The sequence below is a fragment of the Momordica charantia genome (assembly GCF_013281855.1).
Source record: "Momordica charantia cultivar OHB3-1 chromosome 8 unlocalized genomic scaffold, Mcharantia_2.0 BLBB01000008.1, whole genome shotgun sequence".
In the NCBI taxonomy this organism is placed as follows: Eukaryota; Viridiplantae; Streptophyta; class Magnoliopsida; order Cucurbitales; family Cucurbitaceae; genus Momordica; species Momordica charantia.
This window is the reverse complement of record NW_028275166.1, coordinates 30,093,416-30,116,063: the sequence shown is the minus strand read 5'-3', so window position 1 is coordinate 30,116,063 and position 22,648 is coordinate 30,093,416. Positions and strand designations below refer to the sequence as shown.

The window sequence follows — 22,648 nt, the reverse complement described above, 5'->3', positions numbered from 1 at the left end:
TCCCAAAACACTTCCCGGTTCGATTTGATTCGAGATGAAAGGCATAATGAAAGTTCTTAAAAGATAGCAAATATATGTGTGTGTAAATATAAATTATTTTACCGGAATATTCTTATTTTACTTGTTTAAATAATTAGTTTTAAAAATTATTTAATTTTATTTATTTGTAATTTAGTTGGAATAAAATATATATTAATTATTTTATAAAATGAAATTAATTAGAGACAAGGTTGGGGTAGGACCAGGGAATAGATTATCTATTATTGGAGTAGAGAGAGAAATGAATTTTTGTAAAAATTTTAGAGAGGAATGATTTCGAGATAATATTATTTAGAAAGTAAGATATATGATAGAAATAATATTAGTACGAAAAATCAAAAAGAGATATTAGAGACATGAAAAGGAAAAATATAAATTTTAAGAGAGAACATTTGAAAAAATTTAAGTTGAGAGAAAAAATATGTTATAAAAAGAAAGAAAATAAATAAATAAACAATTATAGGAAAAATAGTTTGATATATTTGTTAGATAATAAAAAATATAAAAATGAGGGGAAACAATTATAATGAAAGAAAGAAATTGTAGTGAGACAAAAATTAAGTAGATGAAACGAGAATGAAAAGTTAGAGAGAATTTTTAGAAAAATAAAATTTTGAAAAAAACATTAAAATATTAGAGAGAAAAATGAAAATAATATGTTATAACATAAAATAAAGAAATAAAAATAGATATTACATTTTTTACAGAGAAAACTAATTGGATCGAACCCACATAATTAAAAATATATATCAATTATCGTTAAATCATACTCGTTGTATAAAACTTAATATTATAAGGATAAAAAATTTAAAATTTATGCAGTAAGAAAAAGCTTAAGGGGGAGATCAAGGTTTTATCCTTTTTTTTTAAATAAATATTATTATTATTATTATTTTAAATTGTTTTTAGATCATAGTATCGGAATCCTTCCTGGGCAAGCCACGCAAATGATTCGATTCCGACTCCGAGCGGCGAATTCCAACTTCCGACTGTCTTCACCATGACGGAGCTCATCAACTTCAATGTTCTATCAACTCTGTTCGATTGGATTCAGCGGAGCAAATCTTCCGCCAAGAAGCGTTCCAAGTTCCGCAAGTTTCTCGACACCTTCTGCAGTTCTGCCGACTATTTCTCCGCCATCCGCTTGATTCTGCCCACCCTCGACCGGGAGCGCGGCACCTATGGCCTCAAGGAGTCTGTACTCGCCACTTGCCTTATCGACGCTCTTGGCATCTCTAGAGACTCCGACGACGCTCTTCGTCTTAACAATTGGCGCAAAGGCGGTGCTAAGACTGGAGCTAATGCCGGCAATTTCGCTCTTGTTGCTGCCGAGGTGACCCTTGCTTTTCTCCTTTCGTTTTTAACTCTATTGGTAAAGATTTAGCACATCTTTCTATTTAGTCATGTAATTTTTTATTTTGAACTCGTGGGGTTGATTAGATTAATTTACCCGTTTAGCCTTTCTTTTCATGTATTTAACTCAATGTAATTTATTAGTTGTATGATGAGCAAGAAATTCTGGAATTCTTCGTTAATGGATGAATGTTGATTCATAATGAGTATACATGCTTGTACCTTGGAATTAGGTGAATTTGAGATTTTACATGAATGCTATGGTCCAAATTTATACGAGTTACTTATTTTGAATAGATTTGTACCTTCTTTTTCTTGCTGCAATAGGTTTTGCAGCGCAGGCAAGGAATGACCCCTGGTGGTCTAACAATTAAAGAGTTAAATGATCTGCTGGACCGTTTGGCTTTAAGTGAAAACAGGTTAAACTTGATACTTAATTTTACATTTTTTTAAAAATTTATTTATTTGAATTTGGAACAAAAATTATTCAAGGATACAAACTCCCGAAGGAGTGAATTGAATGTAAAAAAGGAGCAAAGCTATAGTGAGAAAGTAAATACATCTCAATTCGGACAAATAAGACCATGCCAGTTATGTTCAAATTTTATAAACTGAAACCATTGAGAATCCCTGAATTTAGCTAGATCAAAGTGCTATAGCCAAGTTTACTATTTTCTTAAAAAAATCCTTTTATTTCTCACGAACCACAATTCTGAAAGAATAGCTTAGCTTTATTGAGCATTGATTCATATTAAATGGGCTCGAGGAGAAAGAACTGGTCCATAAAGAAGCTGAATCGAATTACTTTTTGTATCATTTTAAAACACCTATTTGAGATTGAACTATTAATGTGTGTGTTTTTTTTAAGAAGTATGAAATTACAATTATATCTTTGTGCTTGGAGCAGTGACGGAGCTAGTGAGGCTCTAACCAAGGCATCTATTGCTGGTAAACAAAACAAAATTTACAATTACAATTTCCTTTCCATCTATGTAGTCCAAACGAAAGCTCTAACAAAATGCATACAAACGATCTTTTTTTCCCTTTGAAAAGGGGTGTCCCGGAAGAGTGTAGGCCAAAAGGAGGTTTGTATCGGCGAGTAAAGTGGTAGACCATTTGAAGACAGAGAGCGTTAATGTCCAAAGCCTTGATATTAATTTGCATGTGATAAAGATGTCACATATGGCCTTGGGATTCATTGTTTTCCTTGTATAAGACTCACCAATGAGGTGAGATGCTCATGTATGGCATCATAGTTGAAGTTTGCATGAGTGGCTTTGATACTCACCTCCGTAAGGAAGAACTTCCATTTCTTTTGAATTCGGCCTTTGATTAGGATTTTAATTCTTATCCATTGGAGAATGCAGCTGATCAATCTGAGGGGTTACTCTCAATTAATGATAGTCTAGAAAACTTAAATGATCTCAACGTGAGTAGCATTGAATCTGAGAGTAATCCCTTGGAAGATGAAGAGGTAAATTCCTTGCACTTTGATGTGGAATATGATGGACTGGTTGATTTATTAAATGAAAATAATGTAGCAGGTGTGAAAGAGGGTTCTCCCTTCGAGTTTAATACAGATATTAATGATCTGAATTTTGTGATTGGTTCATCAGAGATCTTTTCCAAATCTCTTAAGGAGGCTAACGGTCCTATCATGGAATCTGGAAGTGTTGATTTTTTGACGTACTTAGAGGAAGTTGGTATATCCTACTTGAAATCAAGTCCAAAAGCATTAATCAGGATTAATTTATTCAGTACAGAGCTGATTCGTTATGATTTGACCAAGATTTCTCCCCATTTGTTTTCTTGTTAAGTAATTTGCAGTCATTGAAGATTATCTAGTGAAATACAAGTGGCCTAATCCTTCTGTCTACAGTCGAAGCAGTCTCAAAGTTGATTCAAAATGCCATCAAAGATTCTTTAGAGGAGGAAATTTCGGATTTTAATAATGATTCGACGGCTAGTGTCAGTAGCATTGATTCATAATTTGAAGGATATTTAGATGGCATTTCGAAAGATCCTAGCAAAATTGGGCTTCTTCTCCCTTCTGCAAGGGGAAATTCCTCTATCATTAGCGTTGAGTTCAACTCTATGGAGGCTCCGAAGGATTTTGTATTTTCCTTGGCTGAGTAGGGGTTCTTTTCGATATACCTTGTGGTGTTTAGTAGCTTTAAAGGGTACTGGTGCAACCCTTCTTGCCGAAGTATTCTTGGCTTTTTCTTCCAAAGTTTGGTCCTTGGGGCAGTGGATTAGTAGCTAGTCTTGCATTTTGATGGTTTTGGTCTTAGCTTCAGTTGCTCTTAGTTTTAGGGTAGGCTTTTTGTTCATTAATGTTCTATTTTGACCATTGTATTTTTTTGGGTCTTTTCTTTATGTTTTGGTTGTTCGTTGTTCCTTCCGCTCCCTTCAACCATTTGTATCCTTGAACTTTTTTCTTTCTTTTTATCTATCAATTCGTATTTTATAGGAAAAACTTTAATTTCTTAAAATCATTGAATCTAGTAGTAATCTTAACATATCCATTTGCCTCCTCGTTATCGAACTAATAATGTCTTGCTATAACTGTTGCCCGTGAAGTCAACGAATAAGGAAAACTTTTTGAAAGTTTCCCAAAAACTGAAGGACCAAATTGTAACATTTGAAAGTACCAGAATTAACATATGAGTACTGAGACTAAAATTGTATTTTAACAAATTGTTTATTATGGCTCTAGATCGGAGTGTTGTTTGCTTATTTGCATTTTCTTTACTCGTATATTTCTGAAAAAATATGAAGCTTTTTGTAATCTGTCTTATTATCAGATTTTCTCATGGCTAAAGAAGATATTTTGCTTTTCTGGGTTCTGAGTTTTGGCATAATCTTATTACACTGCGTCTCCATCTAAATATGTCTTTACCGCTTCACATTTCTCTGTTATATGTGATGGTTTTAAAAGCAGAGCAGAAAAAACTGCAGTTCTGTCTACTCTTATACAGAAGACGAATGCACAGGAAATGAAGTGGATTGTCATGATAATCCTCAAAGGTTTTTAACTTTTCTTACTACAAATATGTATTTCCAGATCTTGCAATAGTTCTCATACAGGCAATTTACTTTTTTAAATTTTGTATATCTTGTAGATCTGAAACTGGGAGTTAGTGAAAAGAGCATTTTTCATGAGTTCCATCCAGATGCAGAAGACTTATTCAATGTCACCTGTGACTTAAAACTGGTTTGTGAAAAGCTAAGGGATCGTAGAAAAAGGCATAAGCGTCAGGTCTGTTAAAAACGTGGAGCTAAATCTTTCTCTTGGATGACTTTAACAAGGTTTCTTTTGTTATTTTCCATCTTTGTTTTGTGTCAATTGAAGAATGTTTTTATAATTTTTTTTGGTTGGAGATTCTCGTATCCCCTAGACTTTGCAGATTTTCCCTTTCGATTAACTTGTTTTTTACCAGACAAAGAAAAGAAAAGAAAAGAAAATGTAACTCCTCTAGATTTTCACTATTTTCATATATTGTTTCGTTGTTCTATAATTTTCCTTTATATAAATAGGAAAACGGTTGGTAAGTAATAAATTGAAGGATTTGAAAGATAGAGCAATGAATGAAATAAGGCGTAGAGAGAGTTAAAGATTTGAAAAAAATAAAAATAAAAAGAGAGGGAGGGACCTTATAGATGAAGAGAGGGGAAAGTCAGTTTTGAACAAAATAGTACACAGAAAGGAGATATATAAATAAAGAGAGATGAAATTAAAATAAAAGGGTAGAGAGATTGAGGGAGGGGGGCCGGAGGGGAGAGAGATTGAAATACAAAGAGAAATATGAAGAAATGAGCAATAATGAGACTGATGGTAGTAGGCTTGAAAATTTACCTGTACTCGTATTCTTTGTCATTGATCCAATGAATGTCATCGATATTAGGTAAAACATGTTGTTGGTGATGCCACATAATATCTTTGATATTCCTGTAGTACATAATTAATGTTTTACATTTTTTTTTACTGTGATCTTAAAGGACATTGAAGTTGGAAAAGCTGTGCGACCGCAGCTGGCTTCAAGAGTTTCCAATGCAAATGCTGCATGGAAGAAGGTGTGAAGCTTTTACTGTAATATTTGTCTTCTGAGTTCGTTATTTATTTTTAATGGTTGAATACCTTGAAAATACAATAACTTAAAATCTTCAAATTGTCTACAGTTACATGGTAGTCTTTATTTATTTATTTATTTTTTAATCTACCATACACATCGAGTTTACTTCTTATAAATTTTATGTTTCATGCTCACCACGTTTCTCTCTGGCGCTTAGCTTCATGGGAAGGAAGTTGTAGTCGAATGCAAGTTTGATGGTGACCGTATTCAAATTCATAAGAATGGAACTGAAATACACTTCTTTTCAAGGTAGATGCACGTGACTTAAAGTTATCATCTGTTTCCATTTTTCCTTGTCTTCTTAAACCATTTGATGAAGCCCATACAAGTTATCCTTTCATTTGAACTCGCTGTGTAAGAAATTACAAAAATGGAATTAACATTTTATTAATATTGGTTGATCTACAGGTATACATCTGTGGTTCATTAGTGTGATCAATGTGGAAAAATTGACCTCCTACTCCATTTGCATTATTCCTTTTTTTTTTTTCTCTCTTTCTACATGTATTGCTCATCTTCAGGAACTTTCTCGATCACTCAGAATATGGACGTGGAATGTCTGATGTTATTGTTGAAAATATTATTGCCACTAGGTATCTTCTAATTTTTGGAAGCATTTATTTTATTTTATTTTTTGGCTTTTCCTACATTCTTGAAATAGCATGAGTTTCTTTAAAATGTGATCATTCATGGCTGCTATTAGTATTAGCTTAGACAATCAGGTTCTGGAAGATAAGAAAGTGTTTTTCCTTGGTACCAATTAAAGAAACAACTTAAAATATGATCAAATTCCAAAATATAAATAAGTTAGAGCATCAAACCATGTGCATTGCATGTGTCAAACCGTGAAAGCTGGATGTTCTCGATAATAAGCTTCCAAAGCCTTTTTTTTTCCCTTTTCATACAGTAGTAGTAGAGGTGTGACTTAAAGAGGACTTTAAATGCTAAGCTATGCTCATGTTGGCTTGCCCATTTTTGAAAGCAAAAAGTTTGGTCTTTTGAGGAGCTTGATGGCCAGCTAAGAAAAGAAATTAGATGAGAATTGATTTCTCTGCAGCTTGTTGTAGTAGAAGAGTAATATTCTTCAGACTTTCTCCCTGATCGACCAAATGAAGGAGATAAGGGTGTAGTTGTAGTAGAGGAGATAAAGATACAATAGGAGGGTATAACTCTCGTCATTGCCACTTTCTTACCCTTTTGATCTGAGGATAAGCCTTGTGAATCCTTCTCTTTTTTTCTCTAACATGCATCTCTCTCATGCGCACTCATCAACCAATGCTTCTACTGCTCTCCCTCTTTCTCTGTAGTGTATTACACTGTAATTTCTCTCTTATTCTCATATACTGTTTCTATTATTCCCCTCTGCAGTGTGTGTCTTTTAAATGGATATAAATACTATCTCCTGGTGTGCACTTATCATTAATGATTTTTTTATGTTTATTTATGAATATTATTTCTTAAAAATTCATAATATTCCGTTGTTGGATATTGTTTAGATTTTGTGTTTAATTTATATTTATGGATGTTAGAGTTGTTAATGATGATTTCTAGTCTATAAAGTGAGCTTTATTTGCTAGTTCAAATAATTTCTACGAGTTTTCGTGTGTCTGAGATTTTTCAAGATTTCTGTTTGGCATTGATATTTTTGTTAGTTCCAGACTTCCTTTTTTTTTACCTCTTTTTGACAAGAGACCTGACATTAAGAAGACAAAACTACCTAGAGTCTAGGGTGGAGGAAACCACCACCAAAGAAGACTCATGAGGGCTTTACGATCTAAGATTAATAAAAAAGAAACAGTATGGTTAGGGAACAAATTTTGTATAATGAACAAAGTCTCAAAAGGTATTTATAGGCTCAATTCTTTAACTTGTCTGGGTATGGATTTTTTCACTTTTTCCAAAATTGATGGCATTAGAAAATATCTCTACGGTGCGTAACTCAGATAGTGAAAGTTTTTTTATAGTGGAAAAATCTCAAGTTTCTGTCCAACCAAATGACCCACAAAAATGCTCGACATTTTTGTCAACGTCTAACTCCTTGTGTAAGTTTCTTATCCAAAAATTTGATGCACGCGTGATTATGCATTTGCACTCCTAATGCTGATCTTCCAGTGGACTACTTCCTTTCTTCCTGTAGAAAAAGGTTACAGTATTTTATGCTGTATAAAGTTCATTATGAATTTGAAGAATCGTAACTTTCCCTTGAATTATTTGTAGGTGTATACTTGATGGTGAAATGTTGGTGTGGGATAAATCTTTAAACCGTTTTGCAGAGTTTGGCTCAAACCAAGAAATAGGTGGTCTAGCTTAGATTTTTTTAGCTTCTATTTTTTTCGTTTGTGACAATTGCACCTTTTAAATTTTGAATTAAGCATCTAAATCTTCAGGATTAAAACTGGAAATTGACCATATATATTTGCTTATAACATACAACCTTTTTTTTTACCTCATTTTCAGCAAGGGCAGCAAAGGATGGATTGGACAGCGATCGTCAGGTCTTCTTTTGAGATAATTTACTTTTTTTTTTGCTATAACTGCTGGAGGATAGTAGTTTGACTTATGGTTCTTGTTCTTGTCTTTCTCTACTTCCATTGTGCAGTTATGCTGTATCCTTTTATTTCCTTTCCAACTGTACCAAGCTTGGAGGTTCAGTTCAATGTTCTGATTGAAAAAATATGTTTATAATTTCGTATCACTGAAATTGAAGTTATAGTTCTTATATCTTAACAAGAATGGACAGATGTTGCGTTCGATGTTCTTTATGTTGGAGATACTAGTGTTATTCACAGGAGTTTGAAAGAAAGACATGAGCTTCTGAGAGATGTAGTCAAGCCTGTGAAGGGACGATTGGAAATTTTAGTACCTAATGGTGGTCTTAATAGTGACTGTGCTGGTAAAATACATATCAATTTATGCCCTTATTTATGTTCGCTTAATATGTTGAAAGACATCTATCCTAATAAATAATTAAATCGGTTTTCTTGGGGCTTGGATTGTTTTATTTTTTAATTCTATATTTCCATACTTTTTTTTTTGAAAAGGAACCATGATTTTATTGAGAAATATGAAAGAAAACCAGGGCATGCAAAAAGATAGCCAAGCAAAGGGAGCCAAAATAAAAAGAGCTTGAATCTAACAAAATAAGACCTAACAGATAGTACAAAAACTTTACTACCGAGGCTCAAAAGAGAAATATGAAATCCAAAGAGGGATCAAACCTCCTCTCAAGATTTCTCCATCCCTCTAAAAATTCTATTGTTTCTCTCACACTAAAGATCCCATAAGATAGCCCAAACACTAGCGAGCTATATCATGTAAATACTTAAGAACTTTACTTTTAGATTGATAAGGTCTATGCAATAGTTTAATGGGAATAGGTCATCGTGGATGATGCATCTTAACTATGCTGTCATGCAGGGGATCCTTCTTGGTCACAAAGAGCTTATAATGCCGATGATGTGGAAAGATTTTTTAAAAATACCATTGAAAATAGGTATTTTTTGCAGTTTACTGAAAAGAAAATATTACAAATTTGTTATTAGGTCTACTGTCTTCCAAGTTCTTATAAGTTATATATGTTCTAATTTCCTGAGAACATTTGTTATTATTGGGAATTTTTGCTTAGAGATGAAGGTATTGTTATTAAGGACATGGGTTCCAAGTGGGAACCTGGTGATCGTAGTGGGAAGTGGTTAAAATTAAAGCCTGATTATGTTCGTGCTGGATCTGATTTGGATGCCCTCATCATAGGTCTTAAAGTTTTCTTGTTTTTCAGTTTGTTTGCATAAGCATAATTCTCATTTTTTTTTTATATCTAAATGTTTTGTTAACTGATAATAGGAGGTTACTATGGCTCTGGGCGACGGGGTGGGGAGGTTAGATTTTCTAGTAAATAAGTACGATGCATTTTCTTGGAAGATTAAGTCTGACACATATATTTATGAAGGTAGCTCAATTTCTGATGGGTCTTGCTGAGCGTTCACCCTCGAATGCATATCCCAGACGGTAAGATTCTCATGTCAAGCTTTCATTTAAGAATTGTTGTGTTGTTATTCTATTGAAAATTTGAAATCCCTAAGAAGCTGACTAGGTTTAATGCCTCTATTTGGGCTTCGGTTTTCGGTTTTTAAGGAGTTATGTAGTTACTGTTAATTCTATTCTTTTCAATCTGATTGCTGTTAGATCTCTTAATGACTCTTTTTCTATATTGTGCATTACCAGTTACATGTCCTAAGTTCTAGATCCATTCTCAAGGATTGAACATGCTTTGTTATCAATTTCATAGGAACTAGAACAATATAATTTGATTTTTATTTTTTCAACCAGAAACAAACTTTTCATTGATAATATGAAAAATAAGAAAAATGTCCAAGGATATAAACTCCCAGAGAGCCAAAAAAAAAAGATAAAAAAATAACCAACAAAGAACAAAGCTCAGGAAAATACAAGAGAATAAAAACATTGAAGAACAAACCAACCCAGAACTAGACAAAATGACAAACTAAAAAACCAAAGCCACATCCTTCAATCTGCAAAAGCAACACCAAAAAAACCTTTTTCCATTGTAATACCAAAAGTCTGATTGAGCAAAGGCCTTAACAACTTTCCTTTCCAGACTTGCTCTTCCCATCATAACTTGCTAAAGAGAAACCAGAACAACCACTTATCGAACAATCAAATATTTGAAGAGCTGAAAAGTAGAGAAAGATCTTTAATAATGTCTAAAAAGTCGAGTGGAGCTTCTGGTAAAGAGGAAGAACGGTTTAAAGAAGGAAAGAACTCCTCAAAGTCACTTCAAACTTCTAAATCAGAATCAGTGATACTAAGGCCGACTTCCTGATCCCCACCGAAATATCAAAATAACAAACTAACCACTGAGATCCGTAGGGAAATAAGTCTTCAAAGATTAATAGAATCTGTAAATCCTAATAATCTTGACTCTTCAAAGGCTATATAATTTTATTTGTATTAAAACTGGTATATGAAATACGAGCTTCTAAGTTCTTTGGGATACTTGGTACTCTTCCAAAATTACTCTCCAAAATGTTCACCCCCAAATCTCACAACTCACTCTATTTAACTATTAACTCTTAACGAAACTACTGAGTATTACAAATATGACACTACAAATATTCTTTATATATCCCTACTAGCATTACTAACACAAAAAGAATATATATATATATATATATATATATATATATATATATATCAATTAGGAATAAGGACAATGAACCAAAAGTATTAAAAAATATCAATAAGGCATGAGGTCAACGAGTGATTGTACAATGCGAACAAAAACCTGGCCGAACTTGAATACTAACAAGTAGCGAGATATATGTGTTTGGTCTAAGGAACAATATACAAGATCAGGTCAGCTTTACCCTATCACAGAATAATACAAGGTAACCATGACTCGGGAAGGATGTGGAAAAATTGTTCCAAAAAATGGACTGATGATAGGACTATAGAGGAACTTGCAAGAGACAGGTCTTTGAAGCATTTACCGGCACTTGTAGGAATTATGGAGAACCAGGGAAGAAGTCAGGATTTGGGGGACAAAGAAACACCACTTAACATATTTGGTAGGAAGGGGAGGAAAATGTAATTCTTATGCGAAAGGGAGGAAAAGATGAGGAAAGGAAGGGAAAGGAAAGAAAGAAATAAAGACAGTTTTGAGAAATTTTCTTAGTGAATGAGTAAAGTCATCTCCACCTTGCAGGAGGTGAGGAGATTATGAACTAGCATCCAATAGGACAACAAAAAGAGAATTTTACGTACATAATTGTTAATCTGTCAATGAAGTAAATTCAAGAGTTGAAGTAGTCCTGGATAATTTTGGAAATACTTCAACCAACTAAATGTGGGTCCATAGTCATAATTAAACTTCCAATGACTTTCAGATACTGAAATTAAAGCAAATGGATTCTTTTTAACTTCCACCATAATTAATTAAATATCTCGATGTAAGTTACAACTATACAAAAATTATTGCTGTTATGATAATGGCAATGATTATTACTGAATCAGAGTTAATAATTCTACTACATGTTTCAAAGTATCTTTTATTTAAAAAATAAGTCCGTTAGCATGTGGTGCTGATTAAGAGGTTCTTTAAATTGCAGATTTATTTCCTTCTGCCGAGTAGGAACTGGACTTACTGATGAGGATTTAGATGCTGTTACAAACAAACTGAGGCCTTATTTTAGGTATGAATTAGAAAATGTTCTGATCACTCATTTATGCTGCCTGTATTGACAGGTCCTACCTAATCATCTAAATTTTATAGGGTTTTGTGATTCCTAACCCATGGGAAACCATGTATTTCACTCATTTTAACCTCTTCTATGTATTTTACATTAAATTAATATTTCCAAACATTTCTTATTCACTTTGTACATAAATATAACTGGGAAGAAATTGATATATCTATTTTAAATCAGATTGCTATAGATTAATATAGTGAATCTTCAAAATTTGTAAGATTCAGTGGGTTTTTTACAATGTTCAAGTCAGAATTTAGTCTAGGTGTTAACCAGTCTGGTTTTACCTCCTTGTGGTTGCCTTCCTTGGGTAAACATTGTCAGAGCCATAATTTCAGAATTTTGTTGAAAAGATATCAAAGAATTTTTTAGGACAAATCCAAAGTTTAGGTGGAAAGATTTGATATTGATATGTTCAAAGCCTCACAATTTATTTGCTCAATATTTATTAGTGATATTTGTATGAATTGGAATGCTTTCATTTTCCCTCTGGCTATTGTATCTGTTATGTTGTCATTTCTCTTCTCTAGGATTCTCGTGTTAGTTCTTCATGGTGTTTTCTTTGAACACATTTTTATCTTTACATTATTTCAATGAGAAGTTCGTTTCTTGTTAAAAAGATATTACACTGCATCCAAAAATCACGTGGATGGTACTTCTAAATGTTTATAATTGGAATGATTGGGCATTGGGATTGATATTTTAGGAGTAGATGCCCAAACAATAATAGCCTATGAAATGAGGAGAGGGGAGTGGACTTGGGGGATTGCACACTGCAAGCCTGGAAATATTTAGGACGTGGTTGGAAATTGGTGAGTAGGAAGAATGGGTAAACAATGGGGACTGAGTAACATTGCCAAGTTGGATTTGAACCTACATATGAATGCCCAATAACTCAGCAGAACAAGGATTATCTTCAAATTGTTTATTGAAAATAATGCTATCGAATCATCATGTATAAGACCAAAATATCTGAATACCAAGTACATCCTTGAGTAAGAAATTTTTTTATTTATAATTCTTATGAAATTTAGAGCACGCCTTTTTTAAATGATATGAAGGAAAGGTCCCACCTGGAGCTAAAGCCAGGTCTCTTGATTCAAAGTCTAGATTGCTAACCACCACACCATGGAACCATGATTTTAATACAGAGCATGTCTTGTAATGGGCTAAAGCGGTTTCATCTTCATTTTGGAGTTCAGCCTCAAAACAAGAATGAGCTTTTCAAACATAGATCTGGTTCTGGTCATTTTGCTTGTTGCTGCACACAAATTGATAGACATTGCCAATCCATTGTCTGTAAGTTACAATATTTTGATATATCTCTTGAAGTACTTGCTGTCTCTTGTCAGGAAAAGTGAATATCCAAAGAAGGCTGCACCGAGCTTTTACCAAGTTACAAATAATTCAAAAGAAAGACCAGATGTTTGGATTGAAAGCCCTGAGAAGTTAGCATTCTGATAACTTTTTTGCCACACTCGTAAAGCTTTTGATGGTAGAGAAAAATGAATCTTCTTTGTCTCAATTTTCCTTTCAATTTTGCAGATCAATCATTCTTTCCATTACCAGTGATATACGAACTATAAAGTCTGAGGTGTGTTTTTCTACTATGATTTCTAATCCTTCCACTTATCTAGTTGTGTTATTATTCTTAAAGAATAAAATGGAATGTTTTCTCTTATCACATGGAACTCTAGCTTTAAATATTTACTTTATGACCTGGTTTTGTTGATTTATGCTGTTTTAGGTCTTTGCAGCACCATATAGCCTAAGATTTCCGCGCATAGACCGTGTTCGATATGACAAACCTTGGCATGAATGTCTTGATGTGCAATGTGAGAGAAATACTCTTTTTGAACGCTCTCTCTAATAAATTTAATTTTATCTTGATAAATAACCAACCCACAGGTAATATGTATATATATATATATATTTTTTTTTTTTTATTATTAGAGTAGAATCCTCCAGTTGTCTCCTTTACCCGCCTCATCATTGCATTACTAAAGTAACTTTTTCGGGAAAATTACATTTGTAGCTGTTTTTTCTTTTAGCTAACAAGAATGTATAGGTATAAAATAAATGTTTACAAGAAAAGAGGACAAGAGATCTTCTATCTAAAATGAGAAATAAAAACTTATTAAAATGATCTCCCCTTTTTTGTATCTACTCTTTGATAGTGAAAGTCTAGTTTCTTATAAAAAAATTTACCAATGAAAGTGAAAAAGAGCAATCTATCCAAATAACTTTCTAATCATCAGTTATCTCCTAATCAATTCAGTAATCCATCTTACACTTACTATGTGATAGGAATTGAAGCCATAGATTAGATTTACTTATGCTAGGAGGAAATCGGCTAGGTCTAAATAAATCCAAAATTAGTTATGCAGTAAATAATGGCAACTTAAAACGTGTGTTTAGTTTGTACAAGTGAAAAAAAAAAGTAACAGATAAAATTGTATTATGCTATGAGAAAGGAATATGTAGCAGGTTAGGAAAGTGTAGAAGGTTGTTTGTTTTGACGGTGGGAAATTCGTTCTGGGGAAAGGAATGTCCAAGCCTCTTGAAGAGTCTGAGAGAGTTTGTAATATGGTAGAATAAGAGAGTTCGTAATATTTCCATTGCACCATGGTAATGTAAAAGGATTCAATAGAACCTATCATTTGATTTCGAAGTTCTATTTTTAGCATGCAAAGAGGAAGGAAGATGCATAATTGGTTGGATGTAGTGGAGATTCGCATGAGAGCAATGACAAGGGAAGCACAGGGGATTATGAAAATATAGAAAACGTTGGTAGCTTTAATGGAAGGAGTGGGGAAGTTGTCACGACAATTGGAGCAAACAAATAAGATCAATGAGGGAACCATGGTCCAAGCTAAACTGGACAAAGGAAAAGCTCCAACAGAGAGAGAGAATCTGAGTTGTATTTGGAATTAAGCCAAATGCTTTGAGGAGGAGAAAAGGTATGCTGATGGGTGGCTTCTTCAGGTAGTGAAGTTCTTTGAACATGATCAAGTTTATGAGGAGGAAAGGATGGACAGAATTATGGTTAGTTTGGTGGGCAATGGCATAATATTGTTAGACGAATAATTGATGTTCTTTTCATAGCTGCACAAAATTTCAAGCAACCTCAATAGCACGGTTCTGATTGTTGCAATAGGGAACTCTTTATACACGTACTCAAGTGTTGAAGCAAGAAAGCACTGTACATGAGTTCTAACGTCAGTTCAAAATTCATGCGGCATCACTATTAAAACTTTTGGACATGGCTGTGGAAGGCAACTTCACTAACAGATTGAAACCTGAGGTGCGAGCAAAGCTCTGTGTATTGAGCCCCATTAGGCTCAGTAAAACGGGGGAGGTGGCTAAGCTCATTAAGGATCAGAACCAAATGCTTAAGCACGGTAAGTGTGGGTTCAGGTTCCTTGGTTGATCTCATAACCACTCTTCAAACAACCCTACTCCGATTCATGCAATATGTGGGTCTGAAGCAGACAACCACTTAGGGAGAAAAGGTTAATGTGACTAAGGTTTGTTAGTGGGAGCTTCATGTGAGAACAAATCATATATTCTGACTCTGAATTCCGTTGTGAGGACAAATTTTTTCCTTTCTTGACAAGAAGCGAGATTTTATGAATGGAAAAAACACCCTTGTTCAAAGATACAAATCCCAAGGGGTGAAAGAGGAGCACAATAAAGTAAATAACATAGAATTAAAATAAAACAAGAGATCCATTTCTACATCAAGTTAAATGTTCGTTTACTATCTTCCTTTGAGAGTTTGGTTTGTATCCTTGAACATGCACTTCCTTTTCATTTATCAATGAAAATTTTGCTTCTCGTTAAAAGAAAAGACATACATTTGCATTCTGTACTCATGCTTCACTTGTAAATACTATGATTAAGGGCTGTTTAGCAACAACACCTGAAAATGTTGTCTTTGGCTGGCGACTACACCTGAAAATGTTGTCTTTGTAATTTGAATTTTTTTATAAAAAGAAACATAGATTTTATTGGATGTAGAAATGGTCATACATCTTTCTATGTATGGGCAGAAACCTGTCATGAGTTAAATAATGTAAACACAGAATTTTCTGGTGACCACACCTGAAAATGTTCTCTTTTTATTATTTTTCTTGTTAGTCTCAATTTTTTAGAAAAAGGATACACTTTTCTCTGTATGAAATCTGTTCTCACCTGGCTTTGAAATATAAGTACAGAGTTGTAGATTGAATCTTCCATTCAAACTGCCGAATCTCAATTAAACAAAACAAGCATGTTCCTATTGGTCCAAACATAATGTTAGTCTCTTCACAAACGGTTTTTGTAAGTTGTTTGAACTACTTTTCTATTTATGTTTCTTTATTGCAGCTTTTGTAGAGTTGGTTCATTCAAGTAATGGTAACACGCAAAGGGGCACAGATAATAGTGGCTGGCAAGATAGTAATCGAAAGTTCATTAAATCTACTGGAAAGAGAAGGAAGAAGAGCGTATCTGTTGTTCCTTCTCATTTACTTCAGACCGATATTTCTGGCATTAAAGAGGACTCCTTGATTTTCTCAAATATGTTATTTTGTATCCTAAAATTTAAATGACATTTTAGTTTATCTCTCTCAGTTAAATTCTGGAAATAATCATTAGTCTTTACATTGATATTTTTTTTTTGAAACATTGATATTAAAGCCCCATAAACTCAGTTACAGAGCTGTATGATGAGATGTTGGTAATTTTCATTTTGGCAACGTTGAACAAGAAATAAGCAAACTACTTGAGACCATTTGTGATTTATGGAAAATATTTAGAGAGGACTAGTGAAGATAATGAAAGTAGGAACTTTTTTGATGTTAAAGATGCTTGCTTGTAAACTTACATTCTTAAATAATGCCTTCATGTTTCATTAAATTTTGGAATAATGTCACATATTTTTTCTTATACTAATACTTCGAGTATATATGCTCTTTTTTTATTTATGAAACTGGGTCCTCTTATTTTATATCCCGACCGTATGGAGTATCCTTGGTTCTTTTGTACTTAATGGAAAGTGCTTGTTTCTTGTCAAAAAATAAAATAGAATAAATGAAAGTTTGGAATGAATTTGAACATGGCTAGATTCCATTGACGCTTTTGAAGATATGTTGAACCTTGACATATGCAGACATTGTTAATGTGCCTCCAACCCATTCTCTCGATTCCCTGCACAGATTGATTGTGGAGAATGGGGGTACATTCTCTATGAATTTGAACGATTCTGTTACACACTCTGTTGCTGCTGACACCAAGGGTCTCTCTCTCTCTTTCTGATTTCAAACGCTTATCACACATCCAGCTCCACATAGTTTTGCACTCACATCTTTACACATGCATGTGCTTTTATAACTATTAATTGGTGAAGAAATTTAGCAGGCATCAAATATGAGGCTGCAAGACGTCGTGGCGATGTTATTCATTATTCTTGGATGTTGGAATGTTGTTCCCAGAAGAAACTGCTGCCTCTACAGCCTAAGTAATGCAACCGTTACTCATCAATTTTTTTGGAAAATCCTCCGTTTGTAAACTGTGTAATGAAATGTTGAACTTCATGCTTTTCTAGGCATTTTCTCTTTCTCTCTGACCATTCAAAGAAAAAATTGGAAGAGGAAATTGATGCATTTTCTGACTCGTACTTCTGGGATCTTGAACTTGCAGACCTGAAACAGGTATGCCTAACGAAGATCATATCTAGTCCATTTTCTACTTCCAAGTGCAGGATTACCCAAGGGGTTGCATGTTTTTTTGAGGATCTCTCTCTCTCTCTCTCTCTCTCTCTCTCTCTCTCTCTCTCTGCAATAGATAGAGATTAACTTCTTTCCTGTCAGCTATTAAGCAACGTTAGTAGATCAGAAGATGTGAAAGCTATTGACTACTACAGGGGGAAATACTGTCCAAAAGATGAATGGAGTATATTTGTTGGTTTCCAAATTTACTTCCTTCCTTTAAGACCATCTTTGTAAGTTCTCCATATCAAGTCTTCGTAAAATTAACTGATTTAACAATCAATTTTGACATTTAATGGATAATTGTGTTGAGTTTCCATGATAACATTTTCTGTAGGAAATTTGATTGGGATGTTCTGTTGGAGCTTTCAATGAGGAGATTGAAGGTTGAAGTTTCATTCAGAGGTGGAAAAGTCAGTGATAACCATGTTTCTGCTACCCATGTTGTAGTCTTCTGTATACCTGGATCTTCCGTGGATTGTGAAACAGTATTGAAATGGTAATTGTTATTCTCAATGTTTTGTCTTGATTGTGGAAATTCGTTTTTTGCATCTGCCTTATAATGCTCAATCTATTTTAATCGTTATTATATTTCTTATATCACTTCTATATCACTATATGTTATCTTATTCTCTTTAGCTTTTGGAGGATCCCTAGTCCTTGACGTCCATTTGTGCTTGTCTGTTCCTTAATATGTTATTTTTCTTTTTTATGTATGAATCTTATATTTAATATTGCATAGTATAGAATTTTTAGATTGCTGAAAGGCAGAAGCCTTCTTGCTTCCTTTTCAGTTAAGTGGTATCACATCCTCTTTATATATATTAGATAAAGATTTAAATCCTCACAAACTAAAGAAAGGTTTTTTAAGGTTCAAGTTTAAACTAAATGATAAATACACATGGTATCTTGAACGACATGTTCTTGTGAGGTTTCCTTTTTTCTTCCATTCTAACTTAATCCAGGTTGACATGATTTTACCTTCCTATCTCCTTGTGTAATATTATGCTACCAAGGTTTGTACTATGTAGAGATGGATACTTGTCTTAGCTTGTTAGAAGGTCAAAGTTACAGTGACATAAACTCATTTGAAACTCACTCAAGCCATAACAGGTGCCTGAACAACCCGGTCTTAATGAAAGTGTGTGGTTTCATGAGAGGCTCCTAGCCTTCCTTTATATTGGTTTTTATGATACGAAGTCATTTTGATGATCATTACATTACTTTCTGAGATGATAATCCATATTTTGGATTCATGACTTAAAGACACGATTGTTTCTTCCTTGATCTTGTGACTATCTTAACAGGTTCCTGAACCTAGTTCGCAGCTTTCAATTTTGAAACTCATCATCTTTGAAAGGTTATGGTCTTTGTTTCTTGTCTTGAGCTCATGCTGATTCTATACCTATTCTCAATACAGCTTCAATGAAGCGGAGAAACATGTCATATTGAAAAATAAGATTCATATTGTTGCACATCAGTGGTTGGAAGACTGTTTGGAGAGGGCCCACAGGTTACAAGAAGATGCATATAGCTTGAAACCCAATTGGAAAAAGTCAATCGAAAAGTTGTAAGTTCGAACTCAATAACTTGGGATAACTTTTTGTGCATTTCAAATATTAAAATCTAACAAATATTGAATATATTCAATATCAAGATTAACGAGAAAAAATGTGTAGTATTTTTTTTCCCTTTTTCTTTTTTTTCCTATAAGGTAAAGTATCTAGTTATATTATTTCGGATGCAACACTGGTATATTTTCAGCTATCGTATTTAAAAATGGAAACATGGGATTTATTCACTTAGATGAGTTTCTTGTTATCTGCAGAACGCATTCTGCATAAATAGATGCTGATGTAGCATGCATGTCATTTTGTTTTTCCAGATATGAGATAAAGGCCTGCAAAATGTTATCAGCATGATATACATGTTGACTGACTAGTGACTGATGTCTCCATTTATTAATTTGAAGTAAATGAGTTTGTCATTGGGGTTCAACGTAAATCACTTCCTCTGAAATAGGATATATCGTACAACTTATGATTTTTTTTAGCTTTCATAAATTATGTTGCACTTTCCTAATATGGGGTCAAACTTAGTCACCACTTTCAGTTTTGATGTTTACTCGAACTCTAAATCTTTTAAAATTTTTACCTTTATATATTTTGTCCATAAAATAGGAAGTTCAAATTTGTCTCCTAGATATGATCTGCTATTACATCTGTGCCATGTTCTTTTGTGTGAAGTTAGGAATAGATATTCATTTATTGATTATGTGTTAATATTAACACTTCATCGATACTATTTTTTCCTTCTCATTATTCAGAGACGAAAAAGAGTACATATGTGATTTTCATTTTTTTTTTGTTGCAAAAGTGCCCCATTGTAATTGTAGAATTTATTGCCTTAAGAGTGGTTAACATTTTAGTCAAATTTTAATAACTGATGTAGATTTGTTTAAATTTTACTTCAATCTTTTTAAATTTGAAAATGTTATTAAAACGTAGAAAATATGACATGAACATCATATAGGTTTTCAAATTTCTATTAAATAGTTTTAACATGTAAGATCGTTCTAGTCGAAATATTCTGAACCCATAATTTAAGTAGAATATAGAAAATTCTCAAAATTCCTGATGCCGATTATAAAAATATAGATTTATGTGCATGCATTGCTTGGCTTCGTTTAATCAAGATATATGCACATCTTCTTTGGTTCTGGAATGGTATCATAGTTATTTCACCGTTTCTTCTTGATCTCTCTGCCTCCGCAGAAATTCTGACATAGATTCTGAGACACCATTGGCCTCAGAAAATACAGAAAACCAGAAAATTTCTTCTCCTTCCAATGCATATAAAGATCAAGGAAGAAATGAAGCTGCTTCAGGACAACACATGCTCTTACATTCAACTGAGAGATCTGGTGGCAAGAAAAGAGGAAAATCTACTGCAAGGAGCATGCAGAAAGGGAAATTGAGCGTCGAACAAGTTCGAAGAGCTCGGGCACGAACAGCCAAGGGGCCTGCAAAAATAAGTGAAGTTGAGTCAGACAGCAGTGACTATAATGATGAAAAAACAAATGCAGAGACTGAAAATATTGGAACACCATGCAGTGAAAACTTGAAAACGAATGAGCTTACAAAGCTGGAAAACTTTGATCCTTCACGAAAAGGCAAGGGCATTGAGCACGTGCCCTTATGTTCAACCGAGAGAACTGGTGAGAAGAAAAGAGGAAGAAGACCTACACCTACTGCAAGTGCAAGGAGCATGCAGAAAGGGAAAGCAGGCGTTGAACAAGGGCAAAGAACTCGGGCACGTACGGCCAAGGGGTCTGCAAAAATAGGCGGTGTTGAATCAGACAGCAGTGACACTACTGATGATAAAACAAATGCAGAAGGAAATGGAGTGGAGAAACGAAATATTGGAACAGTATGCCCAGCAAACTCGAACACAAATGAGTTTATATGGCCAGAAAATTGTGATTCCTCACATAAAGGAAAGGTCATTGAACAAGATGATCTTGCAGAATTTAAATCTAATGTTCCAGAAATTGAAATATCTACAAGGTACAATTGCCAAGGCATTGAAGAATCTGAGAAGCTGGAAGTCATGACTGATCCACTTCAGGCCATGTTATTAGATATGGTTCCTAGTCTTGGAATGAGTGAAACTAAAAGTAGCAGTACTGTTCTCGAGGAGAAGCAGCCAGTGCAAAACAATTCTGAGCCAACGAAGAAGAAAGTGAGCTATAAGGACGTTGCCAGTGAATTGCTCAAGGATTGGTAAAACGAGTATTGGGACTACTTTCTTTGTGTAAATGTTTCTAATGTGATAGCTTAACAAGGAGTCAAGTAAATATCATGTTGCAGTTCGACCGATCATTTCAACGCAGAATATTTAGTTAGTATAGGATGATTCAAAACACCTTAAAAAGTTTATCAAATAGGGTGGGTGAAGCGCGAGGGGATGGATGTCTAATCAATCTGTCTTGTATATCAAGTATTGATAGGAATGTCATGCATTCTCTCGTGTTATCAAGAGATAAAGAACGGATTTGATTGACTCATGAGAGATGAAATATTTAGTTTGGACTTTTTTTTATTTTCTTTCGCTCTTCTTTGTGTATATAATTTTGAAAATACTTTTGACCATGAATTTGAAAATTATGATGTATTTGAAAAAGAGAGTTAATTAGTTAAAAAATAACTTTGTACCATTTTAAAAGTCAGCAAAATCATTTATAAACGGGCTAGTTTTACGTTTATTAAGGCTAATTTAGTGGGTTATGCAAATGTGTCTTGAAATTTATTGATAAGATTGTCTTGTAATGCAAAATTTTTTAAATTAGGTCCGTTGGGTTGGTTTGGTAATGTTTTGGTTTCTTGGTTTGGTAATGTTTTGGTTTCTTTCTTTTAATCAGATAAAAATAGAATTGCATTTTGATACCTTTTTCTTGTTTCTTATTTTAATAAAAGAAGAAAATAATCATTTTTTGTGCCCGTTCTCTAAAATTTAAAATTAAGAAAATAAAGAATTTTAGGACAAAATGAAATGTTAGTTCCTAAATTTGATAAGTGTTTATTTGATCTTAAATTTTTAAAAGTGACAGTTTAAGCTCCAACTTTTAGAAAATTGTTCTAAATAGTACTGAAGTTTATTTCAGCGTTAGTTGACAAAAGGAATAATATTGTGACATAATTGAGTTGATAAATTATAAATGACAGTGACAATATTAAATAGTTTTATTATTTTTTTTAGGTGTTTTTTTTTTCTCATTTTTCTCTTCCCTTCTCTTCCTCTTTCTTCGTCTCTCTTTCTTCCCCTTCTTCTCCAATTTTTGCTGTTCTATTTTTCTAATTCTGTTTGATTTATGAAACCATTAGAAGATAGAGGAAGATAAGGGGAGGTAAGAATCCCTACATTGATGTAGTGAAGAATTCCCATTTTAAACATGGTCAAGGTCAAACATGAAAGAAAAAAGTTTGCCCTAAAATCTTTACAGAAATTTTAAACCTTCTCTTCCTCTATCTAAAAAAATATTCTTTCATAAATCAAAGAGAATTAAGCAAGCAACAAACGCCTAAAACGATGATTGATTTCATAAATTGTT

The 22,648-nt window shown here is 33.5% G+C and overlaps 1 protein-coding gene across 1 annotated transcript; it reads left to right on the top strand.

Annotated features, from left to right (window-relative positions):
- Positions 1-948: 948 nt before the first annotated feature.
- ATLIG4 (DNA ligase IV) lies at positions 949-21,639 on the top strand. The gene is made up of 27 exons (XM_022294173.2): positions 949-1,372; positions 1,720-1,811; positions 4,334-4,419; positions 4,515-4,651; positions 5,392-5,466; positions 5,683-5,774; positions 6,047-6,118; positions 7,743-7,822; positions 7,983-8,020; positions 8,125-8,131; positions 8,266-8,418; positions 8,943-9,018; positions 9,151-9,275; positions 9,366-9,400; positions 9,472-9,530; positions 11,651-11,734; positions 13,141-13,236; positions 13,334-13,382; positions 13,536-13,623; positions 16,157-16,360; positions 16,941-17,066; positions 17,189-17,288; positions 17,376-17,481; positions 17,641-17,771; positions 17,876-18,037; positions 18,959-19,108; positions 20,313-21,639. The coding sequence occupies exons 1-27, from the start codon at positions 1,040-1,042 to the stop codon at positions 21,322-21,324; spliced, it is 3,768 nt and encodes a 1,255-aa protein (XP_022149865.1). The 5' UTR covers positions 949-1,039; the 3' UTR covers positions 21,325-21,639.
- The last annotated feature ends 1,009 nt before the right edge of the window (positions 21,640-22,648 follow it).